We start from the raw sequence: 18,631 nt of genomic DNA on the forward strand, positions 1-18,631 counted from the left end.
AAAAATACAAAAAATTAGCCAGGCGCGGTGGCTGGCGCCTGTAGTCCCAGCTACTCAGGAGGCTGAGGCAGGAGAATGGCGGGAACCCGGGAGGCGGAGCTTGCAGTGAGCTGAGATCCGGCCACTGCACTCCAGCCTGGGCGACAGAGCGAGACTCCGTCTCAAAAAAAAAAAAAAAAAAAGAAAATACCTTAAACTTTTTTTTTTTTTCGTTTCAATAGTTCTGTTCCAGAATCTAGAATGGCAAAGTAGTATCCCTGAAAGTGTATTCATTCCAAAACTCTAGTACATAACTAGATTTAAAAGAAAGCAAAACAAAAACTCAGCTAATAGTAATGATTGAAAAGGGGGGAGTCGTACCTTACATGTATCAGTGCATTTGTAAAAGTTCCTGACTTTCGTAGGCATTGAAGGCGGCGTCTCAGCTTTGTTTCTGTCCTTTGCAGTAACCTGTGTACGGGAGGCTCCATTGTTTGCCACCTCACATTTGGATAGACATATAGGTTGCTTTTAGAATAAATAATTATATTATTAGCACAATATATAATATAAATAAACACCCCCGTACTCCACACCTAACAACGGTCCATTGTTTTGGGTTTTTGAAGACGTGAAGGCTACGGTGACGTCGAGGGTCTCCGTCTCCGTTTTAACTCCCCAACTCCGTTGCCCGCACTCCTTCCTCGCTGGAGGCAGTGTCTGTGAAATAGGTTCATAGCCTGTCCCTGCTCTTGAGTGTTTATCCGAATAGATCCATGGGTTGCCTTTTATTTTTTTATTTATTTATTTTTTTTTTTTTGAGACAGAGTCTCACTCTGTCGCCCAGGCTGGAGTACAGTGGCCGGATCTCAGCTCACTGCAAGCTCCGCCTCCCGGGTTCCCGCCATTCTCCTGCCTCAGCCTCCCGAGTAGCTGGGACTACAGGCGCCCGCCACCTCGCCCGGCTAGTTTTTTGTATTTTTTAGTAGAGACGGGGTTTCACCGTGTTAGCCAGGATGGTCTCGATCTCCTGACCTCGTGATCCGCCCATCTCGGCCTCCCAAAGTGCTGGGATTACAGGCTTGAGCCACCGCGCCCGGCCTTTTAAAAGCACTTTTATCAGACAGGGGCCGATGGTGGATTGCAGCTCCGCCGCGGCCGTGCTTCTCTGGCTCCCTGCAATTTTGTCAGACGCTAGAGATCTAGTTGAATGTCACAGGTCACATTTAGTAGATTTTGACTTCGTTTATGGTAACAGATAGATGTATCAGTAAGTTGTTAAAGGTGTCTGAAATATCAGATAATCCTTGAAGTAGTATTAACCAAAATTATTAATCTCCTCTGCCATAGAGCCCCGGTTAAGTTCAGGTGTGTAATAGTGATCTTGACTTAAAATGGAGAGAATGAGAAAGTTTTTACTTTAACCATTCTCAGTTTACTTACTGTTCATTAAAGAATTCAGTAGTAGAAGACGTAATCTATTTGGATTATGAAGGTATCAGCATAGGGCTTTCTGCATACTCCCTGAAGTAGTGATCAGTACGTCATAGGTAAAATAGAAATCGTAGAAAATAGTAAACGTCTGCTGCTGGGTTATTTAAAAAGTAGATGGGCCGGGCGCGGTGGCTCAAGCCTGTAATCCCAGCACTTTGGGAGGCCGAGGCGGGCGGATCACAAGGTCAGGAGATCGAGACCATCCTGGCTAACACGGTGAAACCCCGTCTCTACTAAAAACACAAAAAACTAGCCGGGCGAGATGGCGGGCGCCTGTAGTCCCAGCTACTTGGGAGGCTGAGGCAAGAGAATGGCGTAAACCCAGGAGGCGGAGCTTGCAGTGAGCCGAGATCGCGCCACTGCACTCCAGCCTGGGCGACAGAGCAAGACTCTGTCTCAAAAAAAAAAAAAAAAAGTAGATGGAACCTCTCTCTGGCCATGCGCGCTGGTGACCTCTGTGTTCCCCGCAGGACAGACTGTGGTGGAGGCGCACACCACCACCCAGAGACGGGCTCTGTGGAGTTCGCATCTGTAGCTCAGCAACTTAGGGTGGTTTGGGCCGTGTTTCACTTGACCTACAGAGAGAAACCGGACACCCAGGTTGGCATAGATTGGGATTTTTTTTTTTTTTTTTTTGAGGTCTAGGAATTTTTTTTTATTGTGATAAAATATACATGGCATAATATTTATCATTTTAGCCGTTTGTAAGTATACAGTTCAGTGGTGTTAAATGCACTTGCAGCGTTGTGTAGCTGTCACCACTACCTATTCCCAAAATAGCTTCATCATTACCAGCACAACTTTGTCCTAGCCCCTGGCAACCACCATTCCACTTTCTGTCTCTGGATTTGCCCAGTCTAGGGGCCTCATGCAGGTGGAATTGACATAGTGTTTGTCCACTTGCATCTGGCTGACTTCACATGATGTTTCCAAGGCTTGGCCATGTTGTGGCGTATGCCAGAATTTCATTCCTTTTTGTGGCAGAATTAGATGTGGAGTTTTTCAAGTAGGAGGTTTGTTTCTAACCTACTTTTGTTTATTTTAAAAATTATTGCTGGGCATGGTGTCTCAGGCCTGTAATCCCAGCACTTTGGGAGGCTGAGGTGGGTGGATCACCTGAGCTCAGGAGTTCGAGACCAGCCTGGCCAACATGGTGAAACCCCATTGCTACTAAAAATACAAAAATTAGCTGGGCGTAGTGGTGCATACCTGTAGTCTCCGCTACTCAGGAGGCTGAGGCAGGAGAATCGCTTGAACCCGGGAGGCAGGGGAGGTTGCAGTGTGCCAAGATCACGCCACTGTACTCCAGCCTGGGCAACATAGTGAGACCCTGTCTTTACAAAAGATAAAACAGGAATCTCAGGGTTGTGTGTGTTTCTCATAAATGCTAATAGAAGACGAATTTCAGGGACAGGTTATTGGGAGAGAACATGAGCAGCTTGTTTTGCTGGTATGACGGGCTAGGTTCATTTCCTAAAGTGTGAGATGTGCTTTTCCCCTTTCGATACCAGTTCTCAGAGTGATCTTTTCTGTAGAGGCAAGGGAAATACTCGTCACCACCTTCTTGCTAGTTTGACTCTGAAACACTTAAAGATAGTCGTATTTGTTGTTGCATGTCTAGATCTGCCACAGGAGATGCCAGAGGGGCTTTGCTGACGTGCAGGGAGTGACCGGGGGTACCGCAGCCTCACTTTGCGGGTGCGGTTTGAGAAGGCACCATGAGTAACGGTGCTGCCCCACAGCGCACAGGGGTCCTAAGGCTTCGGCAGTTAAGTAGTTACCTGTTGCCATTAGACGAGGGCTCTAGGAGTCAAAAGGCTTCCCTGAACAAGGAACGCTTGAGCTCAGGTGTGAATGAGGGATGGGCCTGGACAGGGATGAGGGATGGAAGGAGCCTGCACACGGGAGAGAGGGTGGGAGGACTTGACGCAGGAGAGAAGAACAGGCTGGGCGATGGGGTGTGAAAGCGAAGAGGGAGTCAGATGAGGATTTCGGTCTTTCCTGAGGGCAGTGAGGATTCAAAACCGCATGGTCAGATTGGAGTTTAAAAAATAGAACTCAGCAGCTGCAGTGTGCGGAGGTGGGCTGGAACCGGTTTTGCTCAGTCGGGGAGAGTGTATTTTTAATTTTCCAAAGTGACTATGCTGGTGATCGTGTCAGAGCCCCTGGCCTGTTGTTGGTTATAAAGTGCTTTGATTTGCCTGTAAATCAGAGTCTACCATGGCTCACCCTGTCTTTACAAAAAATAAAACAGGAATCTCAGGGTTGTGTGTGTTTCTCATAAATGCTAATAGAAGACGAATTTCAGGGACAGGTTATTGGGAGAGAGACATGAGCAGCTTGTTTTGCTGGTATGACGGGCTAGGTTCATTTCCTAAAGTGTGAGATGTGCTTTTCCCCTTTCGATACCAGTTCTCAGAGTGATGATCTTTTCTGTAGAGGCAAGGGAAATACTCATCACTACCTTCTTGCTAGTTTGACTCTGAAACACTTAAAGATAGTCGTATTTGTTGTTGCATGTCGATAGTTCTTATTTTAAAAAAGAAGTTCTAAGCATGAAATTGAGCATAAAATTGTCTAGTAGTAATTCAAGTTGCTTAATATGTTTGAGAGAAAGGTTAATAAATTCAGTCAGACAGCCTTTTGGATAAAGATGTTCTCATTTTTCAGCATGGCATGGGGGAAATAGCATGGAATATTCTTAGTAAATCAGATTTTCCTTGAAAAGAGTGGTCCTACCTCTCATAGGCTTCAATGGCAGTGGTTTAATATGGTTCCCAAATTCTGAAGGCTTCTGAAATTTGTTAGACAAGACAAGACTTATGATAACAGAGTGATGCAAACACTGATTTTCCAGTGAAACATAATAAAAGATTGACGGTTTCTCTCTGATGTCATTTACTTATGTATATGCTTCTGAGAAGTCAAGTAACGGTATTTACAGTAACTATTGTTAATGCTGATGTATTCTTGAAAAATAAAAAGAGTGGATGTTAAGTACTCCTCATCACAAAAATGAGTTGTGTGTCAACTTTTTCTTAAAAAAAAATTGGAAAGTAGCCAAAAAGAAAACAAAGTCCCTTTAGGTTTAAACAGGAAAATGAATTTAGTAATTTGTGGAAAACAAATTTGTAGCAGATTTTTGTTTGTTGGTTATTTTTAAAACTTGTAATAATTTCATCTACTTTTAGAGTGTATTTGAGAATGTTCGCAAGTTGTGAGGCCCTTTTAGTGACTTGATCCATGGGGTAGTTTTATTTAAAACAGCTTTTGAGCTGTAATTCATCGAGCGCAGAGCTCATCCTTTGTGAAGTGTGCGGGTGAATATTCAGAGTTGTATGGCCATCTGCACTATCCAGTTCTAGAACCTTCCTCCGTCACCCCCAAAAGAAACCCACTAGCAGTCCCTCCCATTCCCTCCCTGCTCCGCCCTCTGGTAACCAGTGATTACTTTGTTTTTGTGGATTTGCCTGTTCTCTACATGTCATATACGTGGAGTCATGGCCCTCTGTGCCGGCCGCTTCCCACCAGCGTGATGCCGTCGAGGTGTATCCTGCAGCATGCATCAGTCCTCCCTCCTTTCCTGGACAAACTGTTTTCTATTTTTGTTCATCCATTAATCAGTTGATGGGTTCTTCCTACTTTTTGGCTCTTACAAATGCACCTATGGACATTCTTGTACATGTTTTTGTTTAGACATGTCTTTTCTGTGCTCTTGGGTCTATAGAATGAAGCTTGGTCATATGGCAACTGTGTTTAATGTTTTTGAGGAACTACCAAACTGTTTTCCAAAGTGGCTGCAACGTTTTATAATCCCGCCGTCAGTGTTTGAACAGTTTTTCTTCACATCTTCACCTACGCTTGTTATTGTCTAATTTTAGCCATCCTAATAGTTGTGAACTGGTATCTGGTGTTTTTGATTTGTATTTCCCTGGTGATTAATGATGTTGAGCATTTCCTGTGCTTATTTGGACATTTTTATATATTTTTTTTGAAAAATTACATTTTCAATTGGCTTGTCTTTTTATTTTATTTATTTATTTTACAGATAGGGTCTTGCTCTGTCACCCAGGCTAGAGTGCAGTGGTGCGGTCGTAGCTCACTGTAACTCCTGGGTTCAAGCGATCCTCCTGCCTCAGCCTCCCAAGTAGCTGGGACTGCAGATACACACCACCACAGCCGGCTAACTTTTTAAAAATTTTTGGTAGAGATTGGGTCTTGCTATGTTGCCCAGGCTGGTCTTGAATTCCTGGGATTACAGGTGTTAGCCACCATGCCCAGACCAGTCTTTTTATTGTTGTAAGAGTTCTTCAGGTATTCTGGATACAAGTCCCTTATCAGATACACAATTTGCAAATAACTTCTCCCATTCCATTAGTTGTGTTTTCAGTCTCTTCATGGTGTCCTTAGATGCACAAGAATTTTTAATTTTGATGATGTCCACTTTATTTTTTTATTTCAAAAGTTTGTGCTTTTGGTATTATATGTAAGAGACCACTGTCTAATCCAAGATTGTGAAGATTTATTCCTTTAGCTCTTACATTTAAGTCTTTGATCCATATTTATATATAATTACATATATGTAATTTATGTGCAATGAATTATAATGATATTTATATGTAATTTTTATATGTGGTATAAATAAGGGTTCAGCTTTTTTCTTTTGCATGTGGATATTTAGATGTCCTGGCATCATTATTAAAATAGTATTCTTTTCCCATTAATTGTCCTGGTACACTTGTTGAAAATCAGTTGACCATAAATGTCCTTCTAGACTATGACCTCTTATCCATTGGTGTATATGTCTGTCCTCATGCCAATACCATACTGTCTTGGTTACTATAGCTTTATGGTGAGTTTTGAAATCAGGAGATGTCAGTCTTCCACCTCTGCTCTTTTTAAAGATCGTTTTGGCTATTCTGGATCCCTTGCACTTCCATATGATTCTAGTAGTTTGGCGATTTTTGTTTAAAAAAAAAAAAAAGGCAGCTGGGATTTTGACAGGGTTAATACCTTGACTATTGTAGAACAGTGGAGATATTTTCTTAAGTTTTCCAGTCGTGACACAGGATAACTTTCCTTATATTCAGGTCTTCAATTTTTTTCTACAATACTTTGCAATTTTCAGTGTACAAATCTTGTCATTCTTTGATTAAATTTATTCCTAAGTATTTATTCTTTTTGATGATATTGTAAACAGAGTTGTTCTCTTGCTTTTGTTTCTGAATTTTTCATTGCTAGGTGTAGAAATGCAGTTGACTTTATTGTCCTTGCATCCTGTGTCCTTGCTGAACCTGTTTATTAGCTCTGATGGGTTTTGTGTTTGTGGATTCCTTAGGATTTCCTATATGCAATATAATGCTGGCTGTGAATAGAGATATGTTATTCCTTTTTAATCTGGATGCCTTTTATTTCTTTTCTTTGCCTAATTGCCCCAGCTAGAATTTCCAGTAGAATGTTTACTAGAAGTTAACAAATCAAACATCCTTGTTTTGTTCCTGCTCTCAAGGGAAAAGCATTCAGACTCATCATTAAGTGTGATGTTAGCTGTGGTTTTGTAGGTACTCTTTGTCAAGTTGAGGAAGTTGCATTTTATTCTTAGTTGGTTGAGTGTTTTTATCATGGAAAGATGTTGGATTTGTTAAATGCTTTATCTTCATTTATTGAGATGACCTCTGTGGTCTTTGTCCTTTAATTTTGTTAGTATGATGTATTACGTTGATTTGTTTTTGTATGTTAAACCAACCTTGCATTCCTAGGATATGGTATACTTCTCATATTTCAAAAATACTGTTTGTTCCTGTAGCAGAGAAATTAAGTTTCAGTTGTTCTTTCTGACTTCTGCATTTTAGAATAATTTGCCACAAACTTTTTTTTTTAGTGCCTAAGTGACTAGAAAGTAATATGCAGAATTTTCTGCTTTGTCACATTTTATCCAGTCTAGTCATAATGATGCAGGATTTTTTTTTTTTTTTTTTTTGGTCAGCTAAATTCAGGTTCTTGCCTTGCAACCAGGAGAAATCAGGCATGCGGACACATTGAAGGGTGAGGAGGGCAGAATTTATTAAGCAAAGGAAAGCTCTCAGAAAAGAGAGGGGTTCTCCAGGCAGGTTTTCCCCTCATAAATTGAATACCAGGCCACCACACAGAGGTTAAAGAGGCCAGGCCCGTCCCCAGCATAAGGTGAGTATTCCTGGTGGCTCCGCCCCATTCTTCAGTGCGCACAGGCCCTTAGTCTGAGCCCCTCCACATTGATTTATTTCCCTTACTGGGCATGTGTTAAGGGACAGGATTTTTCAATGTGGGTTGCTGAGGTGACTTCCCCCACCCCATGCACAATGACCTGGGCGGGACAGAGAGTCTCCCAGGACCTTTCCCTACTTGCCTACGTATTGCGTTTGGCTGTCCCCTGCCTCTGTCAGTAATTTGGATAAACTCAATTTTGGATGCTTTTAGATTATAGTGTCTCTAGAGTCTTACTGGGTCTCGGACATAAATAGTTTTCCAATTTTTTTAATATATGGTAGAGGCTTATAATTCACTTCTATTTAGTTTCTGTCTGGTTTTTGAACAGAATGGACTTTTTGCCTTTAGGTGAGTTTCTTTGAAAAGACACAGAAACGTGTATATGTGTGTATCTGTGTCTGCTTGTAGAAAATGTCTCACTTCCACCTGAGTGCGGTGGCTCACGCCTGTAATTCAGTACTTTGGGAGGCTGAGGCAGGAGGATCACTTGAGCCCAGGAGTTTGTGACCAGCCTGGACAACATAGTGAGACCCTGGCTCTACAAAACATTAGAAGAGGTAGACTATTTCCCACTTTCCTTGTCTGTCAGTTTGTCATATCCAGAGTGCCCTGTGTTAAGCTCACCGCCTGGCAGCCTCAGTAAACTGTGCATCCTTGGAGAGCAGCTCTACTCCTCTTTCTGCACACGTACTAAATTCTTAAGAAGTTTTATGTGAAAGAGTTGTGATTTCCAAAAACCTTCTGGCTGGATGTGTGTTTTGACTGTTGTGTGTGCACCCAGCTCTGTCAGGTGCCGCAGAGCAGGAAACAAATGGCCTCGCCCAGCAGCTTGTCTCTACCCAGCGTGTAGAGGAGAGAAGTGATTGGGTGGGTAACGGTAGGAAACGAACGGGTTGCCAGAGTAGGGGTGTGTTGAAATGGGTGAAGTTGGTGAGTCAGGGAAGCAGAGCGCTCCCCACAGCGAGTTCACAAAGGACTGGGAGGAGAGGAGAGGGTGTGGTGACCACAAGTCCAGAGAGCTGCCCGGCTTGTGTCATCCCGCTCCAGGTGGTCTCTGCTGGAAGCAGTGGCTTCTTCCATTGCAGGGGGTGTCTTTGGCAGGGAGATTATGGCTGTTCTCTTTTGGGTTCTTCTGTTTTTCATGAAAAATTAATAGGAAGTGGGCAGAGTGAGTGGCTGGGGCGCTGGAAGTTTGAGGGGAGAGGAAAGGTGTGAGACAGTCATTTTGAGGAGGGAGGAGCCGTGGTCTGGGAGCATCAAATGGAGGAAGGAGAAACTCTCCCCAGGGAGTCGGGTGTGAGAGAACAGAGACCCCCGTGGAGAGGGCCTGGGGGAAGCTGCTGTCAGGGATTGCACGTTTCAGACCAAGAGGATGAAGGGAGCCTTCAGAGAGGGCGGGTGCGTGGGTCAGAGGGGTGTGCGGGTCGGAGTGCGGGAGACACAGACCTCGGAGGCGGTGAGAGTCCGAGTGAAGATGGACAGCTGCTTGTGCCTGAAGTCCGCGGGATGTTTGCTGCAGTATGGGATACCTGCAGAAGGCACCGATCCCAGGCATGCAGTACTGACTGTCGCCCAGCAAAGATCCCCAGTAAATACCCAGCCGCACCAGGAGCACATTGCCAGGACTCCAGGCCCTCCCTCCCTCCCTCCGGGGCAGCTCCTGCCCCAGCTGGCATCGCGCATTGGACACCCATTCTTGAACGTGGTATAAATAGAATTGCACCCTAAGTCCTCTGCAGTGTTCAGCTTTCTGTAAGTAACCTGTGGTGGTAGGTGGTGGTCATTTGATTATTTTCATTGCTGCGTGGTGTTCCGTTGTATGAATATGCCACAGTTTATGCATCTTTTCTACTGTTGACGGACATTCGAGTTGATTCTTTTGTGAAGATTCTCGTAAGTGGTTCAGTGATGCACATGTGTAATTCTGGTGGCTGTGTGTCTGGAGTGGAGTTTCTGGGTCACCAGATATGCATGTTTCGCCTTGGTGGATGTTGCCCAATGGTTTTCAGAGTTGCTGTACCCGTTTGCTCCAGGAGCGGTCTGCGAGAGCTGCCGTGGATATCTTTAAAGGTCAGTCTCATTTCAGCCGGTGTGTGAGAATGTGACATTGCAGTGTGGCTTGTACTCGCCCTTCCCTGACGGCTGGGGATGGTGGACACCAGTTCCTCTGCCCCTGGAGGGAGGGAGAGAGGGAGGGTGGGCGGGCCTGGCATCCTGGCAATGTGCTCCTGGTGTGGCTGGGTATTTACTGGGGGTCCCATTTGCTGGTGCCTCCAGTAGGGCACTGGTTTTCCTTATAACCACCTCTTGGGCTGCTAGGCCACCTCAGTTCCTGGTGGCCAGGTGGAGACCATCGGGAAGGGGCCGTGGTCTTGTGAGGAGCACCTGGTCTGTGGTTATGTGCCAGGAAGTGTGTTTAAATGACCACTCCAGAACTAGCCAAAGAGGGGAAGCAGAAACGGACCTGCGGGAAACTTTCATGTTGTGTCTGTCGTGGATCCCTTTTGTCTTGACAGTGACTCAGTAATTTTAGGTGATGCGTTTTAAGGACTGTACCTTTTCTGGTAATAGACTGATTGTGGTATTTGGGTATTGATAGGGTGTTTTCAGGCTGGTAATGTTATCTTTATGCTTTTTCATGAGCTTCCTCCTGCTGCTTTCTGGACATTGGGCTCTGAGGCTCAGGAGAGGAAATGGGGGAACCCCTTGAAGGCCGCAGCAACCCTCCAGCAGAGGTGGTGGGTGCCGTGGGCGGAGGCTGGCGGAAGTGAAGATCCAGAGAAGTGCAGAAGTGAAATAGTCACATTTTTATGTTGTTTTGAAAAACCTAGTGAGTTTTCAAAAACTATGAGGAAAAGTCTCAGGACATGAGCCATGCAGCCAGCAGGCTTCCAAATGGCCATCCAGGCAGGGGAGACGGGCCAGGAGACATTGTCTCTGGGGACAAGAAGATCTGAGAGCTGATCTGATGCATTCGTATTTGACAGACCAGTTAAAGGAAGTAGTTAGAAATGGTGTACATATAAAAGAAAAGTAGAAGAATAATACAACAGGCGCCTCTGTCCTCAACCCCAGAAGTCACCCTGGAGTTGTTTGTCTGCCTTCGTTGTGTTTCTCTCCAGATGCAGTTTCTGGATCTCCTGAAGGCTGATGGCCCCAGACAGTCTTGTCATTGCCCCCTGCACTGCCTTGGAAATCTTGGTTTCAGGCACCCCCTTGGATTCCTGTCTCCTGTGCTTCCAGCAGAGTGACCCTGCTCCCCACACCGGCTTCCTCCATGCCATTGTCTCCCCTGGGGCTCAGACTCGGGCGTCCCTGCCCTGCTCAGGCTCCCCCTCCTGATCCTCTGAGCCTCTGCCTCCTCCCAGCCACTGGGCAGGCTGGAAATGCCATCGTGGGAACGGTACCTGATGGTCTTGTGTTGCCCTTAGTGTTTCATTCACTAAAGCGTGAGCCGCGTGAATACGGGCTTTGTGTTGTCTTGAGGCCACCCACACAGTGCTTGGTTTAGAGCCACTCAGGTGTAGGATCAGCTTAAAAAGATAAGCTGCTGGCCTCAGGTCCGAAGTGGGCATGGATACTGCGAGGCAGGCCTGCATTTCTCAAGACTCGTCACTCTTCTCTCTTCTGAGGGGACTTCCGCCGTAGGCTCCCCACATCACCCGTGTCCCCTCTCTTTCACTCCTAGCGGATGACCCTCCCTCATGCCTCATGGAAACAGTGCAGCCTGAGGGGCTGTGCTCTGTCCCCCACAGCTGCCCTCTCCATTCTCACAGCAGCTCCTGGCTGTGCTCCGTGCCTCCCTCCCTACCACTGGCGGCCGACTCTCCCTGGGGCATGTGGTTGTGACTTCTAGGCCATCTTTTACAGATCCCACTGACTCCACTTCCCCTTCCCCATCCACAGCTCCTAGTCTGCTTCCTCATGGCACCCAAATGGCCTTTAAACCTGGGACCTCCTCGTCACTTGCCCTTCCTCTCCTGCCATGTGAGGCCACCCTGGTTCTGTCTCCCGTGCTGGGACTGCTCACTTTTTGTTCCGTGATTTCGAGCTGTAAGTGCCAACCTCCTGTGTGGCAACTGATGATTCCGCTTTTCACTGATACTATCTTCAGCCCACCTGTACCCCCACTCCCCACATATCAAGAGGTTGAAAGAAATCTGTTGCAAGTTTTTGTTACATAGTATTTTGTTAACAGGTAAATATTGTGTATTATTGAACTATGCCTTTTCTTTTTCATACAAGTTTTCACTTTCCTAGAGCTAATGATTGCCTGATTTTCTCATATGCTTAGTTATCTGTGTCTTTAGTGCATTTATTTGTTTGTTTTTTGGTTTTGTTTGTTTTGTTAGCAAACACTTCAACAGGTCTATCAAATACCAACACATCAGATCAGCTCTCAGCTCTTCTTGTCCCCAGACCAGTCTCCTGCGCCTGGACGGCCACTCTGAGGCCTGCTGGCCGCCTGGCTCGTGTCCTGAGATTCTCCTCACCATTTTTTGGAAGTCAGATCCCTGATCTTTCTCTTGGCTTTTTCTCTCATTTTGCCAAATTGCCTCTCGCAGCAGTTTCCTGAGAACACGTTTGTTTGTTTGTTTTGGCTCTTTGCGTATTCAGAAACATTTTTATTCCTCCTTCAGATTTGATTGAAAACTTGACTAGGTCTAGCATTTTGGGTTGAAAATTGGCTTCTCCCAGAATTTTGAGGGTGGCAACCACCCATGTTTCCTGCAACCCGTGTGATGCCATCTGACTCCCTCTCTGTTTGTGACCTGTTCATTTGCTTTGGAAATTTTTAGAATCTCCTATTTGTCCCTGGTATTGAGATGTGCACAGCCTGGGTCTGCCGTCAGCCATGTGGGGCTTCTGAGCCTGGGAACGGGGCCTTGGATGCTTCTCCCTTGCTTTCTCTGTTGTGTTTCTAGAACTCGTCAGCTGGGAGGTGGGCCACCGAAACGGATCCTCTGGTTGTCTTATCCTTCATGTTGTCCATCTCTTTTCTTTCTGCTCTACCCTTTGGAGGAGATCTGAAGGTTTTTGTTATTACTGTTGCCCTTTGGATTTCACACGGCACTTTTTCCTCCTATTTCCTTCTCAAGCATATTCTTCCCTCCCTGGGGGCCCCGCTGGATGTCCTGGCTGAGACCAGCCCAGGTGTTCTCCCCCACTCACCAGCAGGGGTTTGTCACCTCGGGCGCAGGGTCCCACATCCAGCATCCTCTCCTCTCCGTCAGGCGTCAGGCGGGGTTGATGATAGCCCTGCTTCCTGGGGCTCCTAGAAGGCCTGATGAGGTTAGTGCAGGCTCGCGTGTGGTTAGAATAGCACCTGGCTCCTAGTAAGCACTCAGCCAAGCACTGGGACTGCAGCGTCTGGTAGTAGTTAACAGCTCCCCAGAACATGAATTGGGCTTTCCCGTCTCTCTTTGTTCAGATTCCATCCTTGTTTTTGTTTTTTGTTATCTTTTACTGAGATGGAATCTCGCTCTGTTGCCCAGGCTGGAGTACAGTGGTTAGAGATGGGGCTTTGCAATATTGGCCAGGCTGGTCTTGAACTCCTGACCTCAGGTAATCCACCCACCTCAGCCTCCCAGAGTGCTGGGATTACAGGCGTGAGCCACTGTGTCCGGCTCCACCCATTTTTGTTTTGTTGACTTCTTGAGGCTCTGCAGGTCGTGGCTGTTGGTTTCTATTTCTGAGTGGAGCGAGGCTGCTGTTTCTGTGGGCGTGGGCTTTTCAGCTGGCGGCTTCACTGTGGTTGGCCATGTCCTTGTGAAACCCCAATGTTCAAATATTGAGGCCCTTTCCCCTGGGCTGGAGTATTTCAGAGGGCACCCTGGGGACAGTGGCTGGTAGCCAGTGTCTGAGGAACAGGAAGCTGGAGTAGCTGTGTGCTCCCACCTGGCAGGGGGAATGGGGGGTGACCTGGGGAAAGCAGCTGCGGAAAGACTTTCTGCATCTCTGTTCCAGCCCCTTGCTGTCCCCACGTTTGTTGAAGCTGCTCACATAGATGCTTTTTCTGCTTTCTTCTGACACCTGGGCGGGGGTGGGAGGGTAAAGGAGATGAATACACACGGGTGGCTGCCGACACCTTGCGGATTTGATGTGACCCGGATGTTGGGTGAGGATTGCACAGCCAGCCGGCAGTGGTGCCATGGCAGGTGCGTTGTGACATCGCAGTGGAGCCCATCTGGCTGAGAAGAGACCCGATGCCTCCCCGGGACTGCCAGGAGGTGCCAGGCTGTACTGTGGGCGGAAGCTCCCCCTACCCCAGCAGGGAAATGGAGGCAGAATGCAGCCATGGTGAAGTTTATGGTAGTTTTAAAATACCTAACTCAACTTTGGGACGCTGAGGCAAGTTGGTCACTTGAGACTGAGGCGGGCCGATCACGTGAGGCCAGGAATTGGAGACAAGTCTGGTCAACATGGCAAAAACTCTACTAAAAATACAAAAATTAGCTGGGTGTGGTGGCGCACGCGAGTAATCCTAGTGCCTCAGGAGGCTGAGACATGAGAATCACGTGTACCCTGGAGATGGAGGTTGCGATGAGCCAAGATCCAGCCACTGCACTCCAGCCTGTCTCAAAAAAAAAAAAAAAACAAAACAAAACTGAAAACATAACTTGGTGTCTTTAATACCATATTTATGCTTTCAGCATCAGTCTGGTTATTAAAAACTATCTCCATCAGGTTAATTTGATATTGATAATTTAAATGTTGGTTTTGTAATTTTGTGTATTTAGTTTGGGTTTAGACATTGAGCGCTGCAGTATTTCTAACTTTAGGTTCACGCATGTTTGCGTAGCTTAATGAAATTTCTCAGCACCAACAGTTATGGGAGTTTCTCTTTTAAAAGACTCAGTCCATTTTAATTAAGTTCGAAAATCACTGACAGAGCTAGAATACCATTAATTATGTAATTTTATACACCCTCTGGGTATAAATGACATAGATGTAGACCTTTTTAATCCGATACATAGTATTTTAGTTTCACTTAAGCAAATTAGGTTATTTTCAGTAATTTAATAGTGACACTTCTAAGAAGCAACCTAATCCTTCTTCCAAAGTCTGAAGGTTTTTAAAAAGAAAGAAATCCCAGGCCAGGGATTCCCATGTGAAGCCGGTGAACAGTGCCAGTCGCAGGAGCTCGCTGTGTAGATGTTGGTGGAAATCCTTCACTAACACGATTAAAATGCCTTTGCAGACCTTTCAGACTTGCATTCTAGTAGAGCCACTTTTAGGGGGAGCTCTTCGAGTTACTTCAGCTTTAGGGCCCATATGTTAGTAAGTAGGTTGTTTACAATACCATTTAGTGGTTTTTTACTTCTTACTTTAAAGATACCATGAGCCCTGGGTGAGCCCTTGAGTTGGTGCCCAGCAGGGGGGTGAGCTTGTAGTGTTCTAGCTGTTCCTGAGACTCCCCCACACTGCAGGGTAAGGCGAAGAGTCCCGCTGTGACCATAGGACAAGCTCCGGTAGGCCCCTCGGGAGACCACACCAGGCCTTCTCCTCGTCAGTCCGCACACGACACAGCAGCACTGCAGAGAAGCCAGCTTCCTCCAGAGTCCATCATGGAACTGCTCCCTGAAAATATAAAATCTTTGTCCAAGTGACAGACCTGGGATTTTTTTTTTTTTTTTTTTTAATGTCTGTCATAAATCCAGACGCTCCCCTCCCAACCCAAAGGGTTAGCCTCAGGACACCTGAGGACTTCTGCCCTGTTCAGTGATGGTGTTTCTTCTGCCCCGGGGTCTTGGCCTCTGTTGAGCTGGTATCTGGGGTCTTTGTTATGGTGTCAGAGATCTCAAGGCCTCCCTGACAGTTGTCTCACTTGGTAATGATGTCATCATTATCAATGATGGTAACTGTATCCAGACAGTGACATGGAACTTCTACTGTCTAGAATATTACATTGTACAGAAGCCAACAAAGCATAGAATGTTACAACGTTTTTATTACTATTGTATAAGAATCAGATTTATTGTAAAAGTTAACATTAGGTGTGCATTATAAAGTTAGGCAACATTCTTCAGGACCCATTTTTTTCCATTTTTTTCTTTTAAAAATGAATTTTCTAAATTTCTACACTTTATCCTTGTATCAAGACAACGCAGTCTAGATAAATCCTGGTGCACCGGGGGCCCAGGCGTGGAGGTGGAGTAAAACTCCCATTCACCTGTGCTGGCAGGTTCTCTGCACCAGAACCAAGGAGTGGCCGCTTGGCAATTACAAGTTTGCCATGACAATTTTGCTTTATTCTGGGAGAACGTTGTATATGTTTATCTTTCTTTTGATCCTTTTTATTAGTTTTTTGGTATCGTGACTCCTCCCCAAAACCGCATCTGGTAAATCGCTTCTGTATTTTGTTGACAGCGGACATCATTTCCACCGTTGAGTTTAATTACTCTGGAGATCTTCTTGCAACAGGAGACAAGGGCGGCAGAGTTGTTATTTTTCAGCGTGAACAAGAGGTCAGTAATTTTCAGTCCACAAACCAAATGCAATTATTCAACCTTTCGCATATAACTTAGAAGGGAGGAAGCAAAATTATTTTCTCATTGTCTCATTTCATTAAGATTCAGTTCCATCACATTAGCCATACAGAGTCTCCTTTCGGAAATTCTCTAAGTTCTGGCTTCAGCTGCTGAGCCCTGGTGAAGTCTCCAAGGCCTTTGTCTTCAGAGTAGGGAGGAGATTCCGCTGGGGACCCCATGAAGGATGCAGGGTGATGGTGAGGTGCATTTATGTGCTTTCATTCCATAAGAACTCAGGCGGCTGTCTCTGAAAATCCCTTTATTCGCCTGTGCGGGTTCTGGCCCAGCCCCGCCATCCTGCCCTGCCGTGAGGGAGAAGAGCGTTCTGTAGGGCACTGTGCTGTGAGCAGCTTTCTCAGCACTTCTTGCAGAGAAGTCTGGCAGGGGTGTGAATTCTCTCTTCCCTTCAAGGAGAGGTGAGCAGCACTCACTCCTCCATGCCCCCTTGAAGGCTTCACCTGTCCAGAGGGAAGGGAACCTTCAGAGTGTGGGCCTTGGAGGAGCCCACAGCTCATAAACAAACACTGGCTTCCAGGTCACGGCACTTCCTTTTCACTGATGCCTTGCCAGCCCCCTCCCTCTTCTTTCTGGAGCCTCGTCAGAGGTCCTCATGAGCAGTGATAAAGGAAGCGAGATCATGATTTGGTAGGCAAGGATGCCGGGCAGGAACCTTGGCTCGGCGCAGCCATGCCTGAAGTCTGAAATATTTGTCCTGCCTTTTCCTTAACAGAGTGTAAATACTGTCCCTTGCCCTTCCTGTCTCTGAGTTTCCTAACAGATGAAAGGGACAGTTTATCATCTCCAAAGTCTGGTCTCTAAATTTACGTGGTGAACTTTGGTTTAGAGGCTGGTGGGCCCTGGTTCCCCACTCTGCAGATCTGTACGCAGGATGCGCTGGCCCTGCCCCCAGGAAGTGGAGCCTGGAGGAGGCTGTCCCTGGGCCACATGGGGAAAATTGACAGGTGCTAACCAATTTCATTATCAAAACATACCTGTTGCAGCTTTAATTTTGATTATGTCCAGGTAGTTAAAGATTTTTTATAATTCCTGTTTTCTCTGATTTGGGATGGTAAGAAATCCTTTTGTGAGTAGTAAATATATTATCAATCTTTCTAAATCTTCACAGTTTGATATATTTATAATTTTGTATTTTTATCTCAGAAGTAGAATATCACATGATGCTACTTAAGAACCATATACCTTGGCCAGGCGCAGTGGCTCACGCCTGTAATTCCAGCACTTTAGAAGGCCGAGGTGGGCCGATCACCTGAGGTCGGGAGTTCGAGACTAGCCTGACCAACATGGAGTAACCCTGTCTCTACGAAAAATACAAAATTAGCTGGGCATGGTGGTGCATGCCTGTAATCCCAGCTACTCGGGAGGCCGAGGCAGGAAAATCACTTGAACCTGGGAGGCGGAGGTTGCAGTGAGCCAAGATCGCACCATTGCACTCCAGCCTGGGCAACAAGAGCGAGACTTCATCTCAAAAAAAAAAAAAAAAAGAAGAACCATACACCTTACCTTTTTCAACAGAAGTAAAAGTGGGTTGTGGTGTTAAATAATACTTTTAAAGCGGAACGAGTTTTTGTTTTTTTGAGATGGAGTCTTGCTCTGTCGCCCAAACTGGAGTGCAATGGCGTGATCTCAGCTCACTGCAACCTCCGTCTCCCGGGTTTAAGTGGTTCTCCTTGCCTTAGCCTCCCGAGTAGCTGGGATTATAGGCACGCACCACCACGCCCAGCTAATTTTTGCATTTTTAGTAGAGATGGGGTTTCCCCATGTTGGCCAGGTTGGTCTCGAACTCCTGACCTCAGGTGATCCACCCATCTCGGCCTCCCACAGTACTGGGGTTGCAGGCATGGACCACCACGCCTGAGCAGCAGGAGGATTTTTTAACAAATTGCTGAGTCATGGTTATCTTACTGCAAAACTTCACTTTTAGCTTCTTTAAAAAGTCTGTCCTTGTAGCAGCAGCCTTAGGGAAAATACCTCATCCCCGCCTAACAGATTTTAGGATAGAAAATGGAATTTCTCTTGTTTTTGTGAATCGTTGCTTAACCCCAAAAATAATAGTCTCAAATATAAAACAGACCATGATAAAAGTCAAGCATCTCGTTCTAAAATATGTTGGGTATTGGAGTTTTAAGTGCTTATTTAAGATATATTAAGTTGTTATGTGAGTGACAGATTTACACAGGAGCAAGTCCCTACTAAAGTTCTTTAATAAACCCAGTCAACTGCAACTTGATAAACCCCAGGCAGTTTTTTTCTTTTCCTTCATATTTTGGTTAACATCTGAAAGGCCTGCATGTTCCATCTGTTTTTAGAATATTTCGCTGGTTGCCACGTGTGACCCTCACTGTGGTCCTGTGTTTCTGTGT

The 18,631-nt window shown here is 45.8% G+C and overlaps 1 protein-coding gene across 2 annotated transcripts in view; it reads left to right on the forward strand.

The window, feature by feature from the left end:
* PPP2R2D (protein phosphatase 2 regulatory subunit Bdelta) overlaps positions 1-18,631 on the forward strand; it is a 50,625-nt gene that overhangs the window by 14,520 nt on the left and 17,474 nt on the right. For both annotated transcript variants that reach the window (XM_025395777.1, XM_025395778.1), the window contains exon 3: positions 16,090-16,187. In XM_025395777.1, coding sequence (XP_025251562.1) covers positions 16,090-16,187 — 98 coding nt within the window. The remainder of the gene's footprint in view (positions 1-16,089; positions 16,188-18,631) is intronic.

Source organism: Theropithecus gelada, chromosome 9, assembly GCF_003255815.1.
Source record: "Theropithecus gelada isolate Dixy chromosome 9, Tgel_1.0, whole genome shotgun sequence".
NCBI lineage: Eukaryota > Metazoa > Chordata > Mammalia > Primates > Cercopithecidae > Theropithecus > Theropithecus gelada.